Source organism: Globicephala melas, chromosome 4 (genome assembly GCF_963455315.2).
Source record: "Globicephala melas chromosome 4, mGloMel1.2, whole genome shotgun sequence".
Taxonomy (NCBI): domain Eukaryota; kingdom Metazoa; phylum Chordata; class Mammalia; order Artiodactyla; family Delphinidae; genus Globicephala; species Globicephala melas.
In genome coordinates, this window is record NC_083317.1 from 65,166,679 (window position 1) to 65,189,230 (window position 22,552).

The 22,552-nt window shown below is 44.4% G+C and overlaps 1 protein-coding gene across 1 annotated transcript in view; it reads left to right on the forward strand.

The window, feature by feature from the left end:
• Nucleotides 1–19,228, forward strand: part of ARHGAP31 (Rho GTPase activating protein 31) — a 116,063-nt gene extending 96,835 nt beyond the window's left edge. The window contains exons 11-12 of the mRNA XM_030857204.2: nt 5,952–6,229; nt 9,372–19,228. Coding sequence (XP_030713064.1) covers nt 5,952–6,229; nt 9,372–11,810 — 2,717 coding nt within the window. The 3' untranslated portion in view covers nt 11,811–19,228. The remainder of the gene's footprint in view (nt 1–5,951; nt 6,230–9,371) is intronic.
• The last annotated feature ends 3,324 nt before the right edge of the window (nt 19,229–22,552 follow it).

Consider the following 22,552-nt stretch of genomic DNA (forward strand, 5'->3'; position numbering starts at 1 on the left):
AAATTAATATAAGCTAGCTTTTTCTGATCACCTATCATGGTGTCAGGCACTGTCCTAAGTGTTCTACACGTATTATTGCATTTCTTCTCACCACAACTCCATGAGGTATAGGTAGTTACTATTATCCCCATTTGCTTAGAGAGGAATCTGTTAACTTGCCCGAGGGCTCATAGCAAGGAAGTGTACAAGCCAGGATTTTAATCCAGATTTTTAAAAATCCATGCTTTTAAGCATTCTGCCATGATCCCTCGCGTGTTTGCTATGGGCTGTAGAGTTAAAACGATTGTTAAGATGCAATCCCTTCCCCCAACCAGCTCCAAACTAGGAAGGGAAACTGAAACTCTGCACCCACCTGCAGCACAGGGTCAGCTTGTGGAAGTAGCTTAACACCCCCCTTGGACTTTTTTTTTTTTTAAAGTATAGTTGATTTACAATGTTGTGTTAATTTATGCTGTACAGCAAAGTGATTCAGTTATACACATATATATACACACACACATTCTTTTTTTATATTCTTTTCCATTTGGTTTATCATAGGAAATTGAATATAGTTCTCTGTGCTATACAGTAGGCCCTTGTTGTTATCCATCCTATATATCATAGCTTACATCTACTAAACCTAAGCTCCCGCTCCATCCCTCCCCCAACCCCTCCCCCTTGGCCACCCCAAGTCTGTTCTCTGTGTCTGTGAGTCTGTTTCTGTTTTGTAGATAAGTTCATTTGTGTCATATTTTAGATTCCACATATAAGTTATATCGTATGGTATTTGTCTTTCTCTTTCTGACTTCCTTCACTTAGTATGACAATCTCTAGTTGCATCCACGTTGCTGCAAATGGCATTATTTTGTGTTTTTTTTATGGCCGAGTAGTATTCCATTGTATATATGTACCACATCTTCTTTATCCATTCATCTGTCGATGGACATTTAGGTTGTTTCCATGTCTTGGCTATTGTAAATAGTGCTGCTATGAACGTAGGGGTGCGTGTATCTTTTTGAATTAGAGTTTTGTCTGGATATGTGCTCCTTTGGGCTTTTTGAATGAGGGAGAGTGTAAGTACCCAAAGTATCATGAAAGGGGTGTTCAGAAAGGAGTTCAGTGGCATCTAAAAGAAGCAGCCCTCTCAGGAGGATTCCAGGAACACTTCTCAGAAGTGGTGACATTTGGGCCTTCATAAATGGGTAGGACTTCCGAATGCAGAAAAGATGGAAAAGGGCATTATGGGCTGAGAGGTGCTGACTGTTGTGAGAAGTGTATAGATTTTGGACCCCAGCTGGGCAGATTCAGATCCGAGCTTCACCACTTTGGGGCAGTGTGACAGCTGGTTGATATCTCTGAGCCTGTTTCTCTTCTGCAAAGCAGGGATGGCTCCTATCTCAAGGGCTGGGATGAGGTCCGCATGGGAAAATATTCATGAAATGCCTGCTCAGGGTGTGGCCCTCAGAAGATGCTCAGTGAACATCAGTCCCTTTCCCCTCCCCCTTCCCTTCAGGATGGGGCACAAGAGGAGCAAAAACATAGGGGAATTAAGTGATGCCCTGTCTGGAGAATGCTCCACGGGCTGCTGTGGGTGGAACAGAGTGAGGGTTAGAAGAGGAAGTGCAGCCTTTGACGAAAAAAGTGTTTCCAAAGGCTTTTATGTGATTGGCTGTCCTTTCCAAAAGAGAGAGTCCCCAGGCCCCAAGGGGTCTTTGGCAGACAGTCTGTTACTTTTTTTCCCTCTCTCCTTCCTTCTCTCGGTAATTCAGAATACCCAATCTGTATCAAATTGGTCTCGGAAAGACACTGATGGAGACTCCAGTCTGCTTCCCTGACTGTGATTAGTGGCAGCCAGGGCACAACAAGGGACCCTGTAGGAGGCAGCCACGTGGATCTAGGACCAATGGCCAGAGGGAGATGCCAAAAGTTTCAGCGACAGCGGAGGGCCCCTCACCTTTCTCTCTGATGGAATTAGGTTCACGTAGGTTACTTATCTTCTTCCATAATTATTCCAAATGAAGAACTTCACCTTCCTTAATAAATTATTTTTTCTTTCTTTTGTACGGTAGCAATAGATAAAAGAAATAGAATTAAAGACAATTTTCCAGGTTACCTGATTGAAATTTTTAGTCACTCTGCTCAAACCCGTTCTTCTACTTTTGGCTAAACTAGGCAAAATTCCAGTGCAACCCAAAAAGTAAGAGATACCAAGTAAGTATTGCATTATAACTAAAGTGTTGAAAGTTAGGTCATTGATCGCTTTGAATGAAAAAAAAAAAAGGATTATTCAATTAGTCATAGTAATTAATTGTCTGACTTCTATGTGATTCAAGACTACGTCTTGGTAACCTCCATCCTTGGGTTGGGGGGCAGGGGGGAGGGAAAGGACCACAAACTGGATCCTTCTAAAAGGGCTGACTTACAAGCTACAACTAACGCTCTCTTGGTCCCCTTCTAGAAATGCTTATTAGAGGGAGGTCAAAGTAACCATATAAATTTAAGGAAGCCTGATCAGTCAAACTCCAGAATTACCCTAAGTGATATTAGGAGTTGCCTCATTCTTCTTCTGAGGAATGTACAAAAGAATTCTTTTAAATAGTTATATTTTAGTGCATCTGAAACAGGAGTCTACCTACAAAAATATGTTTTGCCTATCTCATAAACCCATGGTTCTGTTAGTTAAGGTACAGGCCAAGCTGCTGTCACATAGAGAACAAAACACAGTGGCTCAAACAAGATGGGAGTTGATTTCTATCTTGCATACCAGAGGTAGGTGGATGCGCTCGGGGAGATGCTCTGGGGTCCCAGGTCCCTTCAGCCGTCCCCAGGGATGTTGTTCCTGCCTGTGTGGTCAAAGTGAGCGCAACAACCCCCCACCACCACATTCCTGCCTGTGGGAAGGGGGCCAGGGGAGGCACCCAAGCAGCTTCCACTTAAGGGTGGACCCAGAGGTTGCACCCATCACTTCCACCTCCATCCCATCTGCCATAACTCACACGGCCATGCTGACCTTCAAGGGAGGCTGAGAAGCATCGCTGGCTGGATGGCCAGGTACCTAGCGAAACCTGAGCGGCAGGGAAGGTTCTATTTCAAAATGAGGAAGAGAATGGATACTAGGGGACGTTAGGAGTCTCTGTCTCCATGGTCACCCACTTCATGCATAAAGCATCCCATGCTGGGAACCTGACAATGCCCTTCCCTTCTGAGCTACAGAGACTCTTTTATAGCTTACAAGTATCCAGCAACCATATATATTGGACTCCTAGGCCCTTAGAAGATAGTTTCTAGACATAGATGCTGCCTCTGTCCTGAGGAACTTAACCCAGGGATGGGCACCACATACAAGTGAAAAGAAAATGGTAATCTGATGGCTTGGCACCGCACGGGTTATTACAGTGAGTGCTGCAGGAAGTGGAGGGAAGGAGAGTGTGGTCTGGGGAGGCTCCAAAAGAGGTGTTATTAGGTTAGCGTCTTGAAGACTGGGTTAGAGTCGAGTCTCAGGGAGGACCAGAGCAGGGGAGTATAAGGCCTGTCAGGGGTAGCAGGTCTGCTCAGTGTCACGCAGGGGAGTGGAGAAGAGGGAATGTGTGGCTGAGCCAGAGTGAGGAGGGCTTTGAGCAGGACAGTGAGTGATCTGAACAAGCTCACATGTCACGCAGACCCTTCCTCCACTCCTCACTTTAAGAGTCCACAGTCAATGACTGGAAGACCCTGAGCTTTACAAAAAGAGACACTGGCAAACATCCAACTAAGAGTTCTTAGTAAAATGGGAAAAAAATATTAAAAAAAAAAATCACTGACGCATTACCCTTTTACCCAGAAGTTTCACTTCCAAGAATTTATTCTAAATAAATAGCTGCACAAGTACAGAATGTGTATGCACATCACGGCATTATTTGTAATAGCAAAAAACAGGAAACAATCCAAATGTCCACCTTTAGGAGATGGATTGAATAACTAAGGTGCATCACTCACAGTTGAGTCCCATGGAGTCCATAGTTTTGTGGGCCCGGCACCATTTCCTCAAACTCTTGTTCATCTGCGGGGGACAGTTTGCACACGGAAGGCACTGTATCTGAAGTGTCTGCCTTGTGTTTCTGGTTTTCGGGGCTTTTTCTGAAGGGAGGAACTCACCCAGCCCTTGCTCAGGAAAGCCCAGAAGTATATGGAGAGTTAACTGAGGCAGCTCTCACCCAATAGGAGATGCGAGTCAGGGGATTAATGCCCCAGCCGTACACCCTTCGGTGGAGTAACTATGGGGCACATTCCTCGTGGTTCTTCAGAGGGTCACCAGGGACTGAGTTCTGGTTGCTCACTGTGGTAACCACTTATTGATTTTTCCTCCATCACTGTCTCACCTCCTCACTCCTTCCTGGGACCACCTTTCAAATAAGCGACCTGCTGCCAGGACTTTGGCTCAGGCTCTACTTTGAGAGGAACTCAAACTAGCCCACATCCTAAAGAACAGTTAACCTACTTATATTACTAATATGGCATAGATTTCAAGATATGTTCTTAAGTGAAAAAAAATGCAAAACATGGAATAGTATAAATCGCAGGCTATAATTTGTGTAATAAAGGTGGGGAATAAAAAATATATGGTACAAGTATCTGCTTATATATGCAAAAATGAACTATGGCAGAATAAACCAGAAACTAGTAAAAATGGTTGTCCACAGGAGACAGTGGGGGTGTGGAACAGAATGGAAGCAACAGGGATGAAAGCAAAACTTTTCCGAGACCACTTTTTTATATAATTTTAACTTTTCAACTCTGTAGTTGTTTTACATATTCAAAAATTAAGTTAAATTTCAAAAAACAAGCCTGCTAAGTGATGGGCAGAGGAAAATAGCACTTTGTCAGTTCTGAAGCATTATTAGTTCTGACATCAGGATGGTACTACTGGGTCTGATTTTAAAGCCAGCACTGTGGTCAGAGGCCTTAAGTCACCAGCATAACTAGAGGCAATGAGAAGAGTTCATTCTCAATCAGTAAACTTTTCTGAGCTTCTACTGTATGTCTGACACTGTACTAAGTGCTTTGCCTCTCTAATCTACTTTATCCTCACAACAGACCTGTAATATATTATTATATATTATTATGCCATTGTATCAAGGTTACTAGATTCACTGAGAAACTAGCATTTGAACTCAGGTTTCGTTAATTCCAATGTAAACAATAATAATATCACTGAGGATCTGCTATGTAACAAGCACTGTGCTAAGTACTGAGTCTGTAATCCTACATTGTGGAAACAGCCTTATACAGTGAAATAGGACCTTCTTCAGGCAAGGCAGTAGGGGCCAAACATGAAGTCTGCCTCCCTCTCTAGTGTCTTGGTAGATGTTTAAGATCAGAGCTTAATCACTTTAGATATAAAGATATATCCAAACTGATGTGCAGATCACCCCTGGGAAGAGTCACACGGGAAGCTGCAATCATAATCATAATACATCTTTGTAGCTTGGTGTAAATCACAGGTTTCTGTGACCTTAGGCAACAGGCAAAAGATTGGATTAGCGCCAGCTTTCTCAACCTCAACACTATTGACATTTTGGACTGGGTAATCCTTGTGGGGGGCGGTCTTATGCTTTGTAGCATATTTAGAAGCATTCCTGGCTTCCACCCGCTAGATGCTCGTAGCCACTCCCCCCCACCCGGTTGTGAGAGCCAAAAGTGTCTCCAGACATTGCCAAATGTCCCCTGGAGAGGGGAGGGGCAAACGGTTGCCAATCGAAAACCACTGGACTAGATGATCTTCAAGGTCCCTCCCATCTCCAACAGTCTGAGACTCTGGGATCAGAGGACAGATCATTGGTAGGAGGAAAGGGTAAAGAATGTGAGGGAGCAGTGAGCTGGGAGAATTCCCTCCATCCATGTGACACAGAACTAGTCTGGGACAAAGACTGTGCGGGGAATGGTCTCTCTTGAAGGGAGTCTCCTTCCACTGATAACTCTCATCCTCATTGCAGCATCTGTACCTAAGAAGGCAGCGCTTGAGAATATTAAGCCAGGACCAGATGCAGTGAGAGCACTGGAATGCAGCAAAGGCCTTCCCCAGGAGCCAGGCGGCCAACCGGAGAAGAAAACCTCAGAACACTCCCTAGGCTCTCGACATTCAAGTGAATTAGAGAAGAAGTTGGATGCAGAGAAGGCGGTGGAGGAGGGTGGAGAGACTGGCCAGGTGGAATCCAGCGCTCTGCAGGAGAGCCCTGGGGCCAGAGGTGAAGCAGTGTTTCTCCATGAGATGGTAAGGTGGACTCACTGCCTGGTCCAGCTAAAGTTTTTTGTTGCTGTTGTTTGTTTGAAGAACCAGTTTCTGCCAAGGGGACTTTACGGCACAGCCTTCTAATCAGGTCTGGGATTTTTTTGCAGTGAACTTGTCAGGGATCCTATGGTGATACGAAGTAACCATCCAGCTCAGATTCCCTAGGACCGACTCAACTCTATAAATATTTCTGACCTGAAGTCACCATAAACCAGTAACATGTCCTGGGAATGTAATGACATTCAATCCCGGAAGCAGTGCAAAACCTGCTTCTCGTGTCCTGGTCCCAAACGTGATGACCATTCATGGGGGCCAGCTCTCTTCTTCCAGACATCCTGGATGGACAGTTGTCTATGTTTATTTGTAAAAATCTTCTGTAAGATTTTCAGGATCTACTCCTTCCTCCTATGGCTCTGGAGAACTTAAAACATGATGCCAGAGCGTACTAAACCTTTTCCACTTTTTAGGGGTGGGATTCTCCAAGGTCTTTTGTGGGGGGGATATCCTTGCTCAAGATGAAGTCATGAGGAGGTTTTCCAGGGACATCCAGGGAGGAGTCTTACATTTGATAAATAGCTCTGTGACCTGGAGGAGTGTGCCAAAGGGGAAAAGAAAACTTTGCCTTTTAACTTGCTTCCAGGAACTTGGTTTCTGGGACACGCACAAAAGGCTTGTGGACTGGGAGTTAGGGCAGTGCAGGCACACCACAGTGGCCTCCGGAGGGCTGAATAAGGGTTCCTGTAAGGTGTGTTTGTATTTATAGAAGGAGAAGGTTGCAAAGAGTATTATGGGGATTGAATCTGGGGAGGGATCAAGTATGAATGACATTGCTTTGAGAAGCAGATGAAGTTAATGCTAGAAGGAGAACCAGGCTGGATTCATGGAAGCAAGTAAAAGCGGCAATTCATTCATTCATTTAAAAACGTGTTAAACGCCTATTTTGTGTCAGACACTCTGATGAGCACTGGGATCACTGCAGTGTACAAGACGGTCACCATCACTGTCTTCTTGGAGCTGACAGCTTAGTAGGTGAAAGGTCATTAACCAAGTCTTTTCTAGGGTGATATGGAAGTATGAGTTCTGTGGGAGCATATAACAGGGGGATGCAACCTAGTCAGAGGGGGAGGGTCACAAGGGTCAGGGAAGGCTTCTCTGAAGAATAGATATTTAGATTGAGAACTTAGCTAGGAGAAAGGTGTAGGGAGCAGAGTAGGAAGGGAGAGACTCTCAGGCAGAAAGCGTAAGATGTGCCATGAATTTGAAATGGGAAAGAGCACGAAACATTCAAGGAATAAGAACAAGGCTGGAGAACGGGAACGTGGACTAGAGCAAGTGCGGCTCAGAGCAAAGCAGGAGCCACGTCAGGCAGGGTTGCTTGGAAGGGATTTGGAGCTTAACCTAAGGGCAAAGGAAACTCTTCTGATTTGCTCCGAATTTTATCTTTTAAAGGTCACTCTATTCTGTGAGGAGAATGGCTTGGAGAAGGGCAAGACAGGAGGCAGGGATGGCAATTAGAAGGCTAGTCTGTGGCAGACCAGGGGAGAAAAGATGGTGGCTTAGACTAGAGTGGGGGAACCGGGGATAGAAATGGAAGGCTTTCAGAGCTATTTGGAAGGTCAAGTGAATAGGACTTGGTGAAGGATTGGATAAGGACTGAGGGAGAAGGAAGAATCAAGGACAACCCATGAGTTTCTCATCTGAGCAAAACATGCACTATGGTCCACTTAACTGAAGTGGCAGACTGGGGGTGGAGGGGAGTTTAGATGTTCATTTATTCATTTAAATGTATTGTTTCTTAGTAAGAGATCAATAATGTAGGAGCTGCAGAGAGTAAAGAGATGCCTCTGACCTGAAGGAGGGCACAGTCTAGTAGGCAAAATAGAAATGTACACAGATAAATGCAGTATAGTAGAATTAGATCTCAAAAATACCCCTGCCTTCTGACCAAGTAATCCTACTCCCGGACAGTTATCAGAAGGAAATAAAAGAAAACAATGAACCCACTTAAATTCACAGACCCCTTATTGAGCAGTTAGTCACAGTATACCAGGCATCATTTGGCCTTGAGGAATCAAAGATGGATGAACACAGTTCCTGATGGAGGAACTCACAGTCCATTGGGAAAGATAAGACAGGCGTCCAATTAACTGTAATGTGAAATGACATGTGATCAGAGCCAGGGGAGAAGTGATGTCAGGTGGGTAGCATGTCAGACTTCCCAGAAGGGCCGTCCGCCCCTCAGGATAGAAATGCCTCCCCAAACTGCTTCTCCTCGGGACAGAATTAGGCCTTGAGATAAGAAGCAAAAGGAACTGAAATTTGCTTCCCTGGCCCTGACCAGGCCTCCCTTCATCCCTTTCCTTTCTGCAGCTGTGGGCTTTGTGTAGGGAAAGGGAGGAGCCGAGGAGGACAGAGAGAAGCTGGACTTGAGGGGAGACAAGGACAACAAATAAGATGGTGCAGGAAGCACCCATCTCAGTTAACAGTGGTTATCTGTGGGGAATTAGGGGTATATCATTTTGCTATTTTTCATCCTTCTTTCTTTTCATATGTATCAAATCTTTTTTTCCATGTGGAGTATGTATTTCTTTGGTAATAAGAGGGGAAAGCTATTTTTATTTATTTGGAAAGCAGGTGTCAGGACAAGAGTTACCATTTCATTCCACTGGGAGACTCTCATTCTTGTGAGCCATCGGGTCAACCTGAGGTTATATGAGATCAGGGGTTGGTTTGTTTTATTAGGGCAACAGTGCACAGGGATTAAGTGCTTATGTTCTGGGGCAGACTGAGCTGGAATTCAGCCTTGGTCTGCTGCTGTGTGGCTTTGGTAAAATGTTTAATCTATTTGAACACAGTTCTCCTCATCTCTAAAATGGGAGTAATTACAGTAGTAGTTATCTTTTACAGTTCTTGGGGAAATTAAGAAAATACAGTTAATGATGTCATGGCACACGGTAAGCATGAATAAACAGCCACAGTTATTACTAACACTGTATCCTTTGTGTGCTGAGGTTAGCGCCGCCAGGCACTGCTCCAGTCCCTAGACGCTCCCTGGGAAACAGTGCGGATGTCCGCGCCGAGAGAGTCTTTGGTTCTAAGTAATCAGTTTCTTGATGTTTTTCAGGATGAAGATGATCTGGCCAACGCCCTGATCTGGCCTGAGATTCAACAAGAGCTGAAAATTATTGAATCTGAGGAGGAACTCTCCTCCTTGCCCCCACCTGCTCTAAAGACCGGCGCGACTCAGCCTATTCTTGAGTCTAGTCCAGGGCCTTTTGCTTCCCCGGAGCCTCCTGGGAGCCTGCCTTGTGGCTCCGCCCCAGCTCCAGTTTCCGCCCCTCTGGAGGAGTGGACTAAGGATCCAACCAATCAGAGCACACAGGGCACTTCCGCAGCAGCCAGTAGAGAGAAGTCGGAGACAACCAGCATCCTCCATAGATCCGAGCCTGAAAAGGGCCAGCGCCCAGACCCTGCCAGCCTGACTCCTCTGGAAATGGTTCCATTTGAGAAGTCTCCTCCACAAGCAGCAGCAGAGGTGGGGGGCCCAGGGAATCTGTCTCCTCTGCTCCTGCCTGTTTCTCCTCCTCCTCCAACTCCTTTGGACGAGGCGCCTCCAGTCCAGCTATTGAAGGGTGGCCCTGAGAGAGAAGACTCATCTGGGAATTTGAGAACAAACCCGTATATAGATCAGCTGAAGTCCAAAGGCAGCCCTGGGATTCCCAGTCTTTGTCAGGGAGAGGAGGCCTCTTCAGAACAAAGTGAAAAGCAAAATTCAAAGAATGCTGCTTCTGAGGGCAAAGGCTCTAGCTTTCCAAGCCCAACCAGGGAGGTTGAGATTTCTCCACAAGGAGAGGAGGATGTAGCCCACTTAGTACAGGAGCCCTCAGACGGTGATGAAGATGACACTGTGACAGACATTGCCCAGCATGGTCTGGAGATGGTGGAGCCCTGGGAGGAGCCCCAGTGGGTGACAAGTCCCCTGCACTCACCCACCCTTAAAGATGTACAAGAGGCCCAGATGCAGGGCCCCCAGGGCCACCGGTTGGAGAAGAGGCTTTCCCACAGGCCCAGCCTTCGCCAGAGCCATTCTCTAGATGGCAAAACCACGGTTAAGAGCCAGTGGACTCTTGAGGGTTCCTCCTCCAGCAGCTGTGCTAATCTTGAAGCAGAGAGGAATTCCAACCCTCTGCAGCCCTTGGCACCCAGGAGCGAGATTACTGGATGGGATGAGAAAGCCATGAGGTCCTTTCAAGAGTTCTCTGGCCTGAAAAGGACAGAGGTTCCTCACAACCAGAAGGGACCAGGTGGTTTGCAGCCCAAATCAGCAGAATCCAGCCCTGTCAGTCTAGCAGAGGGAAAGGAACTGGGGACACACCTGGGGACACACAACCCTCAAATTGAGCAAGGTAGTGATCCTGGGCCAGAAAACAGCAAGGAGAATTCACCGGGTGTGCAAGACAGCACCTCAACTGGAGAGCATCCCCCAAAGTTACAGCTGAAGAGCACTGAATGTGGGCCCCTAAAGGGGAAAAATAGGCCTTCTTCTCTCAACTTGGACTCTGCCATTCCCATCACTGACCTCTTCCGGTTTGAGAATGTGGCCTCATTTGGTTCACCTGGAATGCAGCTCTCTGAGCCAGGAGACCCAAAGATCACATGGATGACCTCATGTCACTGTAAAGTAGACCCCTGGAGGGTTTACTCCCAGGACTCTCAGGACCTGGACATTGTTGCTCATGCCCTGACGGGCCGCCGTAACTCAGCTCCTGTGAGTGTGTCAGCTGTGAGAACCTCCTTCATGGTCAAAATGTGCCAGGCCAGGGCAGTCCCAGTCATTCCACCCAAGATTCAGTACACCCAGATCCCACAGCCCCTGCCCTCTCAGAGCTCAGAGGAGAGTGGGGCTCAGCCCCTGGAGAGGAACCAAGAGGAACCCGGCTCAACTGGTGGAACCTCTCAGAAACTTGCCCAAGATGCTTCTCTCTCCTCCTTGGAAAGCCCAAAGGAAGAGAAACCAAAGCAAGATACAGGAGCCATTGAGTCCTTGCCAGTGGATGCCACTGCATCTCACATGTGCGAGGGATCCACCCTTTCTCCAGAACCAGGGTTAGTTAACCTGCTCTCCACTCAGGATGCAGTAGTGCAATGTAGAAAGCGCACATCAGAGACAGAGCCATCTGGGGACAACCTTCTTTCTTCAAAAATAGAGCGACCATCAGGGGGTTCTAAGCCTTTCCACAGGTCAAGACCAGGAAGACCTCAGAGCCTAATCTTATTCAGTCCTCCTTTCCCCATCATGGACCACCCGCCCCCCTCATCTACAGTGACAGATTCCAAGGTCCTGCTGTCCCCTATCAGAAGTCCCACCCAGACAATTTCCCCTGGCCTTCTTTGTGGGGAGTTGGCAGAAAACACATGGGTCACACCAGAAGGGGTTACACTTAGGAATAAAATGACCATCCCTAAGAATGGCCAGAGACTGGAGACCTCAACAAGCTGTTTTTACCAGCCCCAGCGGAGATCAGTGATTCTGGATGGCAGAAGTGGGAGGCAAATAGAATGACATCAGTTCATCTGCTGGTGTCTGAGAAAATGTCATGATTCATCTGGAAGTTATTACAGCGGCAACTTGCCTTTATTCCAGGCAGAGGTTATCCAAGTTCGGGCTTATTTTGGCCTCTTCTCTTTCTTCAGCCTTTTGACCATTTATTAATTAGGCCATTTGCCAGGAGAGAGGTCAAGGGAAGGACCAAGAGATGACATTTAAATAAGCCTATTTGAGCAGGCAGGGAAAAGTCAGGTTAGGGAAAAGGATGAAATGCTGGCCTCCAGTGATATTTGGGGCTTATAAGTTGCATCACTCCCCCATTGCCATTATCTAGTACTGTTGAGAGCTGGATGTGATGTCTTTTGAAAGAAAGAGAAATCCTTTGCCTGTGTTGGAAAATGTTGCTATTGAGGTTTGAAGGCCTCCTATTTACTTCATGCTTTTTAATGCTCTTTAAAGCATGTGTTCTTTTAGACCAGTTTTCTGATAAGCTTTGTAAAAGTGTACTATCCAGAGTAGAAGCAGGTTTGGAAATGCAAACTAACGTACACTTAGACATCCAGGTGGGTGAATATAGCCGTGCTTGCCCTGGAATCCCTGCAGATCTATCCCAGATGGCTCCGTATACCAGCACAGAAAATCAGAATCTATACTCAAGAGCAAACTCTGAGACTGGCACAATCCAAGAAGACTTTCCGGCTCTGGCTTTTATTAATTTGGGACTCCAGCTGCCATGATCCTGCCCTGTGATTTATAAATCCAGTAGTCGGGCAGGGTGGGGGCTGAGCTGAGGGTTACCTCAATGAAATGTGCTAAATCTTCATTTAGTATGAGATAGTGATCTGCTGTCCTTCCAGTATCAGAGTTCACGAACAGATGGTCATCAAAGAGGAAAGCCTCACACATAGGCAGAACCCTCCAAACATTAAGTGTTTAATAAATTGGTGGGACTTTCACAGAAAACACCTCTAGCTCAGTTTCACTCTCCTTCCACACTAGGCTGGGACCAGAGCACCAGAGAGGATAAGCGGGGAGCCCTAGGAGGAGCGGGAAGAACCCTTGCAGGGTGGCCATCACTCCCGCTTGGTGAGAGCTGCCCTTCTTGAAAATGTATTTCATTTTAGCCAGTGGGTACCTTCCTTCCTCCCTCCCCCTCCATTGGTCAAGAGCAGATTTGAGACACCCCTCCCCCTTCCATAATTCCCTTCATCCAGCACCCACCCCAGCCACTCAAATTTGCTCTTCTGTCTATATGCAAGCAGAAGCAATAAACCAATCTGATTTTATTTCAGTTATTTGGAACTTCAAATGGTTCTTTCCTTTTCAGCTGGAGAGAGGAAGGAGAATTAACATAACCTGCTGGCAGATTTTTGGTGCTCTTCCAAAAAGGGCTTCACAGGAGCCCTTCGCAATGCAAAACCCATCATGGTATCAACACTTTCAAACCTTCTAAGACAACTATCTTGTTTGAGAAACAAAGAAAGATAGGACCTATTTTTAGCTCTATGCACCTCTTTTCAGGTTCAAGGCTGGCTGAACTCTGTCCAGAAGCTCAATCGCTGCAGACATTTCTCTAAGAGCTAGCAGTACCTCTGGGCAGACCTCACAACCAAGGCTGGCAATGGGCTGGGTAGGGGCTGAACTGAAGTTACCTCCTCCAGTGAGAAACTGAAAGCTGATGTCCTGCAACAGATACATATTCCTCTCTCCCTTCTTCCCTGAGAAGCCTTACAGAGAGTTTTGAAATCTTGTCCTATACCTTTTAAGCCAGTGTCTGTGACAGATAAACGGCAAGCCAGCTGACGAGTTCTGCTCTCAGAGGGCACTGAGTGAGCAAGGGGAGCAGTTAATAGGCCTTTGGTCAGTGGTTTTTGCATTGGGTGAGCAGACATTGGACCAACAGCCAAGGAGATGTAAACCCGTAAGAAAAGTCCTGAGGTATAGATAGCATTTTTCCCCTAGGCAAGAAAGGTGAAGGAATATAGTGGTGCCAGATGAGGAAAGCCGTGTTTAGGAGATTTGAAAAGTACATTTCTGCCTTATCAGAAAATGTGGCAGACAGGCTTTATGTCGATATCAGTACACTGTGGTGTCTACATTTTGATAAAGACCATGTTCCAGTTAGGATGTGAGAGAGGGAGGGAACTGCACTTTGCTTCACCATCAGAACTCTGAGCCAAGTAATGAAATATTTAAACTATTTTATGATTATTTAAAATGTTTGTAACACTTAGAGGATATATTTTTATTTGAGGATAGACTGAGAAGCCACCATTTCCATAATAACAAGTGAGTTCAACTGGAGGCACCTATGTAGATTGATTAAATGACTGCCATGTTCCTTAGACTCTGACATCTTTCATTTGTAGCATCATCTTCAGAAGTGTGAGTGTGTGGATATCATCCACATGTCATCACACACACACAGTGTGTGTGACAACTGTCTGGAGATATTCCCTACTCTGAGCTTTCCCAGCCAATCAATCCAGAAGGCCTTGGAAGCTGACTCACCTTCTTGGTCAGTGTCCTGCTGCTAAAGTATGGACCTCTCCATAATCATAAACTTCCTGTGAGCTGGGGCTAGCCTGGCACTGATGAAATTCCGTTCCATGACAAGGAAAACTCATTACATTTTCCCCTTGAAATTGTTCCCCCCAAATCTCCTGAGATTACCTATTTGGTCATCCACTTGGGACTGAAAAATGAACCCCCTGAGAATGGCTGGATGAAAACCAGACTGCCTGCTTCCATCTAGGGGAAGGAGAGAAGAGGTGCTGCTATTTATAGGAGGATCTACATGGTGCCCTAGAAAGGGCTACAGAAACAAATTCTCAAAAGGCACCTTCAAATAAACTATGAGTCATCAAAACGGGGGGGGGGGCTGATTTTAAATCCTGAATTTAAAGTGAAATGCATGCATATTCTAATGTTTCCTTCAGTGTTAATGGTTGCCTAATAAGATAATAACCTATATTTATTGGCAAAATGGCCCTCCCAGGCCAACCTTTTTTTTTTTTTTTTTTTGCCAAAATGTACCAGGTAGAGGGAATTTAGTTTTTATTCTCTGCTTCAAATGGAATATGAAGGGTCCTGATCAAAAACCCCATTAAGACACTGTTAGCCTAATCTAAGCCCTAAAATTCAAAATATTGGCCAAGGCAAAATTCTGAATTCTGGGGAGATTAAAAATGTAAACATCCTCCTCCTCAACAGACAATATTTATCAAGAGTTTAGTAATATTGCGCTGGGTACCTCAGAACTCTGAAATTCTTGAAGAGTCTAATGAAAAAGGGGAGAGGGATGGTAGCAAATGAAATAGCCTATAAGCAACCAGGAGCAAGATCTAGAACCATTAAGTTACCAAATGAAAGCAGCAGGGGAAAACAGGTAGCAACTTAGCATCTTTTAATATGATTGCTAATAGTGTTCAAGTTACCTACTGACTTTAATCAAATTAAACACAATTACAAATCCAGTAGAAGGTACCAGGAAGACATTCAGGTGCTGAGAATTTTGCTTTGATCACTTAAAAACTTAGCGAGTGGTAACTAAGAATAAATAGTTCTGAGGTTTTGCATGGTCTTAATTAGTTTGGCTGTGAAGTCTTGTTGGATCTCGGCAAATGAGCCAGGTAACATCAGGGTTCCATACTCCCTGAGAGGCGGGGGGTTAGACACTTCCATCATCACAAAATGGGTTAACTCCTGTTGATGATGAACTCATAGGTCCAAGATAAATTGTTACTTTCATGTCTAATGTTTAGCACATGATAATCACATTTGCCTAAAGTTGGGTGGGCCAGTCGATTGTCTACACAGGTCTTGTGTTCTGCCTGAAGAGCTACTGGGAAACCTAAGATTCATTTGTCTGGGATTGGAATGGGAGAGGTTCAGGGTAGGTCCAATTCCCACCAGGATTGATTAGGACTACATTCTACCATGACCTGTCCTATCTGATGACAACATGAATCTTGGGGTTAAATGTTGCCAGGAGTATGATTTCAGGCATTTCCAGCAGGAAGGTCAGTTCAAAATGTGGAATGACAAAGCATGTGTCCTCCTTTGTCAACACCTTTCCTAGCAAAGTTAGACTAGAAGAGGGAGCAAGCAGCTTGCCAAGCATGGAGAGGAATGGGAGATGGTAGAAGGGTGATTGCTTAAGATCAGGGTAAGTCCATATAGGATAAAATTGGGGCCACCACTGATCAACTGGCACACATTTAGTAGCGTTGAAGTTCATGAGCAATGCAGGGATCACTTCTATGAGGACGAAGGAGGATGTAGTTACATATACGAAACCTATGAAATTCAGAGCCATGTGTTTTACTGGATGAATCACAATGCTTTGCATTAACTTAATGCCATAGTACTTCCTGGCTTATAATTCTGTAAGGTAAAGCACTTTCTCAAAGGAGTCTATTAGAAAGCCACGTGATTTCAGCTGTTTGTTGAGCTTGACAAATATGTTTCCAAAGATATAATCAAAATGTTCTTCTATTGATTAAAAAAGCATAAATATTAAACCTATCCTTAGAGACATTTAAGTGTAATTAAAAGATTGTTATCCTTTAAAAATGTACTCTAATAAATGATATAAAACATAATGCTCATGACGGCACTATGAACTAGAGGACATGGGATCAGCAAAATCAATAATAGGAAAAGTGGACTTTATGCATTCAGGCTCATTGTTCTACTTTGTTCTGTTTGATGTCATTTTTTATTACTTCAAGGTTTGGTCTCCTCACAGCACAAGTCCTGATCATTTGCTTCAGTGAAATTTTCTTGCTTTGTTATTTTACATCTTAATAATTGTCAAATATTTGCAACTTCACTCTCTAACTGTTGCAATCATACATGTCACCCAATATACCCAGTATAAATCAATGGATGTTGTCATGAAAAATGAGAAGGAAAAAAAGCTATTACTTCTCAAAACTCCACAGCTTAAGGAGTTATGTGGGTCTACCTGCAAAGATGTGAACTCAATTTTTCTATTTCTTGAATTAGTCAGGGAGGACTATTTTTTTCAGTGATTTTTGTTAATGGTGCTCTGAGGGAAAAAAAGCAGAAGTTTGCTATCGTGGCATATATTATCACAGAAGGGGTCTGGGGGAGGGGAGAGAGGCACTCAATGAGCTGAAATGACAGGCCCTTAAAAAAACAATCATACAGCCTAGGCTCACAACTTGGTGATATTTGCAGTGAAAAATATTGTTGCCAAGGGTATTAAAATTCTAGCATTTCAGCAATATTCTATTTAGAACTTTACACCACTCAGGCCTGCTCTTGTTCCTTCATTGCTGCCATAAATGCCTTTTATCCTATATACTCCCAGATCCCCACACTTCTCTGTTTCTCTGAGTAAGCCTACCACTCTTCCCCCCTGCCAAACTGGCAACACACAGTTCCCCTCACTCCTAATCTTTCCTCCAGTTCCTCTAGAGTGCTTCTCTCCTTGAATCTCTTCACTGAATGTTGCCTCCACTTCTTAGAGTTCAGTAAAAGTTGACACTCACCTGAGGACGCTTCTTTCCCTGCCCATTTTTCCCACATTACACAGACTACAAAAAGCCCAGAAATTTTATCCAGTTTCCCACTCCTGCTTCTGCACCGTTTCTTCCCATCTCATGCAAAAATCTCATTACTGAAATTTATGGCATCCAGCGATTTTACCTTTTCTGTTCTTTGTGGCCATGATGTAGTCCGTGTGCCAGATTTCCCAGTTTTCGGCACCAGACTCTCTACCTCCTGTCCCATCGTCATCCTGGATGACTTCAACATTCTTGAGGAAAACTCATCCTACACCCTTGCCACAACTGCTTACGGCTTTTGCCTCTACTGAATTTTGACCATCTGCTTCCAGGGGTACACATCAGGCTGTTTCATAACCCAGAACTCTATGATCCTGAACTCCCATATTCTTCTCAGAACTCCTATCTTTGCTCCTTTATTCCTTCTACTTGCTCAAGATCACTAATGCCCGACCCAGCCCTGCTCTTTCTGATGGCCAGTACTCCACCAGACTTCATTCTTCTTCCCCAGCCTTTCCAGACCCCAAGGTGCATCATCTCAGCTATTCTCATAACTCCCTTGGCTACTAGTCCTTCAGCTATACCTGCTTGGCAAACCTCCAAACCAGGACCAGGACTCTTACCACCCATCTTACTACCCTTTTACTGTGTCTATTGAGTTAGACTACAGAAAATCGTAAAACCATGAAGAAAGCCTTTGTAAATTTATGGTTTACCACCTCAGCAGTGGCCTCATTCCCAAAACTCATAAAGGCTATTCCCCCTCCCAGATGGACCACTCCTTTGAAAACATAATTACTTCTTACTTAAGTTTATGCTATCAGATACATTGCCACTTCCCTTATTCATACGTGTGTCCCTAAACTCCTTTCTAACTCAGGAGAAGCGCTATTCCTCTTCCAAACGGCTCCTTCTTCCCAATTCACTACTCTGAACCAACTGCCACCCGAGCTCCACCCTCACTGCTTCATTAAACTTCTCTTACTAAAGTTACCAGTGGTCTCACAATCAAATCCAACAGTCAATTCTTAGTCTCCTGACTTACCTTTTATATTTGATACTGTAATCATTCCTTTCTTGAAACTCTAATTCACCTCATCTCTTGGACTTCCATTTCCTTAGTGTTGCTCATTTGAAAGCTTCCTCTTCCTCTGCCCTTAAATGTTGTTAGTCATCAGAATTCTGTCCTTCCTTTTTCACTGTACATACTTTCCCTACATTATCTTATTCATGTCCATGGCTTTTTCTATCACACAGTGGTGACACCCCACCCCAACTTTTCCCATTTTCTCTTATATGGACTTTTTAAATAGTTGGCTAATTGGCCTCCCTGCCAATTCTCACATCCTCCCATTCTCCAAACCTATCCTACATATTGCTGCCAAAGTTACCTAATACAGGATAGTGGTTCTCATCAAAATCCCCTGGAGTGTGTGTTCAAACAGACCTAGGTATTCATCCAGAGTTTCGACTGTTAGGTTTGGGTTAGGGCTTGAAAATTCCCATTTCTAACAAGTTCCCAGTTAGGTGATGCCAATGCTGCTGGTCCAAAAATTACACTTCCAGAACCCTTGACCTGCAAACTCTTTGGGTCATCGTTAAGTCTTCGGCTTAAAATCTCTCATTAGATAGCTTCTGTCTACAAAAGTCCCCAGCCTTCTGTCCACTTAAGAATTACCTGAAGTACTTGTGAAAAGTATGTATTACTGGGCTTCACCCTCAAGATTCTGACTTAGTAGATCTGATGCAGTGCCCAAGGATCACTCCTTTGACAATCTGTGACCTACAAGATAATAAAAATCCAAACCACTTAATGTGGAACTCGAGTCCCTCTGTAATCTATTCCTTGCCTAGCTCTTTAGCATTATTGAACTATTAGTTAAAAACTTAGTGCAAGTCTATGTGAGTTTTTGCCTCTTCTGTTCCCACTGCATGAGCCCTCCCTCCCTCTCTCATCTCTGTGGTAAACTAGTGCTGCTTCAAAATGCATCATGTGTGTTACTGATGCAGTGAGGCATTCCCTGACACTGCAGCTCCAGCAAAGTTGATCATTTTCCTGCATTAATTCTGTCTCTTGCATATACTTCCTTGACTGAGCACATTTGTGTTACCATTATTTACTTTTTTGCCTTCTAGTAAATGCACTCTGAACATGAGTATCTCTGGCACTCAGCAGTATCTAGCACATAGTAATTGCTCAGTAAATAGAAATGAGAGGGGTGGTGTGGAGGTAACCGATAGGGAGGGGAGGGAAAGCAGCTTAGGGAATAAAACATGGAATCAGAGTAAACAGGATATTGAGAAACGTTTCCATCATGCTAATAATGCCTGTGAACTACCCTCCTCTACTCTGACACATTTACTCACCTTAAGCCACCCAGACAACTGGTCAAGCAACTTCTTTCCTTTTCCAGTATCCCAAGTTCACCTAACTGATCTTTTGCTATACCATTTTTTCCACATACCATTTCCCAATATTTAACAATTACAAAAAAAAGGCCATTCTTTAATGGGCATGCATCTCCCCCTATCACTAAACAAAGATGGTGTCCTTTATATCACATGATCCCTAAGTAATAGGATACACAGGTAACTAGTAATTCTTCTCTCCCCCATCTGAATGTGGCATCTACAAATGTCAGCTAAAATGAGTAGAAGCGTGATGAACTGAAGGGTTTTATCTCCCTGATGCTGTCATATCTGGAAGGAGAAGGGGGGCATTTTGCAATTCCTTTAGTCAAAATTAATTTTTATTTATTATATTCACTCATTTGTTTGGCCAGGTTGGCATCTGGTCCTCCTGTGCTACTTCTTTAGAATATGGCCAAGACAGGTCAAACCAGAAGGTGGAATCATGTCAGCTTTCAAAACTAGTCTATTGGGCTTCCCTGGTGGCGCAGTGGTTGAGAGTCCGCCTGCTGATGCAGGGGACGCGGGTTCGTGCCCCGGTCTGGGAAGATCCCACATGCCGCGGAGCAGCTGGGCCTGTGAGCCATGGCCGCTGAGCCGGCGTGTAAAGACTAGTCTATTATCTCTAATAATAGACTAGTCTATTATTAGCCCAGTTATCTGGGCTACTTTTCAATGACAGAACCAGTCTGGGGCCATCGTGATGAGACATCTTTATGCCCAGGCCACCCATTTTGCTCTTAGCTGTCAAGTAATCTCACCAAAATATTAGTCAAAGGAAGCATATCTTCAAGACCCTAAGGAAAGAATATTGAGATGGCAGCTCTCCCACCTTCCCCCACTCAAGAACCACCATATTTAGGCTGAACCACTTTACAAAAACAACCAACACACTGGTTATCTTGTTATTTTTCCAATGTACCAAAATTATTCCCACCTGAGGGCACTCACTTTGCTGTTACTGTAACATGGAATTCTCCTCAGTCTTGCTTCATCTGATCTTTGCTCAGAAATCATCTCCTCGAAGATGCCTTCTAGGGACTTCCCTGGTGGCACAGTGGTTAAGAATCCGCCTGCCAATGCAGGGGATACGGGTTCGAGCCCTGGTCCAGGAAGATCCCACATGCCGTGGAGCAATTAAGCCCATGCACCACACTGCTGAGCCTGCGCTCTAGAGCCCGCGAGCCACAACTACTGAAGCCCGCATGCCTAGAGCCCGTGCTCCGCAACAAGAGAAGCCACTGCAATGAGAAGCCCGCGCACTGCAGCGAAGAGTAGCCCCCACTCGCCGCAACTAGAGAAAACCCAGGCGCAGCAACGAAGACCCAGCGCAGCCATAAATAAATAAATAAATAAATTTATTAAAAAAAAAAAAGATGCCTTCTAGCAATGCCATTCCTAGCACTTTCTATTTCCTTGATCTGTTTTTAATTTTTGCTTTACCACACCTATTGCTACTACCAGGAGACATTAAATTATATGTTTGTTTACAGCATATTTTGCACCCCCCGCCCCCCACATGGTAAGCTCTTGAGGTAGGGCCTTTGCTTTTCTCACTCACTGCTATATCCCCAGTGCATAAAATAGTGCCTGGTGGCCAACACGTATTTGTTGAATGACTGAATACACTCATATTGACTGCCAAATTATGTAACTTAAAAAAAAAAAAGTGTATCCATCAAAATATTTAAGGAAACAATGGTCACACATAGTAGTCACCTTGGGTAGCTGTACACACACCTACTCCTCACAATGCTGCCTTTGCTGAAAACCTGTTGGGAACTCTTCTGCAAGAACGGTTTTCAGAGCCAGTTTATGAATTACGTGATTTTTTGTTTTTTTTTTTACTTCATAAGCCATATTGTGTTTCAGTGTAAAAAAGCCAAAGTGAGCATAGAAAACACATGAGAATATATTTCAGGCTCTCAAGACAAGGCCTCAGAAATTCAGATGACTAGTGACATCAACTGACTAAGTATATCACCTCTCAAGAAAATGGACTGAAAGGGGTTAATGCTCACAGACATAAAGGTTCTGGAGTATGAAATTCAAAACACACACAGATCAAACTACCTGAGGACAAAAAAGTAAATTCTCATATTTCACTTCTGCTGGTAACTCTAAACATGCCTCTGTAGCAGAGTTGCTGCTAGACTGCATCCATTCCTCCAGTAACTTGGTGTCTTCAACCTGCCCAGACCCCAGCCCAGGGGATATGTGCTCATCTTCTCCCACTGATCTAGTCACACACCAGCTCCTTCATAAGTTTGGGCACTCTATTCTGTCCTAAAAAGTATTCTTTCAAAACAGCTAACAATAAAAGGAAAATCTTTACAAGCAAAAGAAGTGAAAGAACAGGGAAAATGAGAACAATATCCTGTTTCAGGACATAAGAGCTTACACAAAAGTATATTTAAATGTCATACGGCAGATAGAACGCTGAGTTCCTACCTTAGAAATGCTTCCTCCCAGTAGGCAGCAAAGAGAACCCCACCAGGACGAAAACCCACTTTTGCCCCATGCATTCCAATACTATCTGCCAATCAGAAAAAAAAGACAATGAGTGCTGTCAGGCAACTCCACTGATCTCTCTCTTTCTGTAGCAATAAGGCCAGCTAAGGACTAAAGATAATGAGAAAGACTAGAAGGAAAGTAGACACACAAAAGGTACTGTGTCAAGTGATATATGAGATGTGTTCATAAGTGAATAAGTTATTCCAGAGCCATACAAACAAATCAATCTCTTTACTGGAGAGGCACACCTCTCCTCTGTATATTATTCAGATATACTAACACATGAAAGATCACATCATC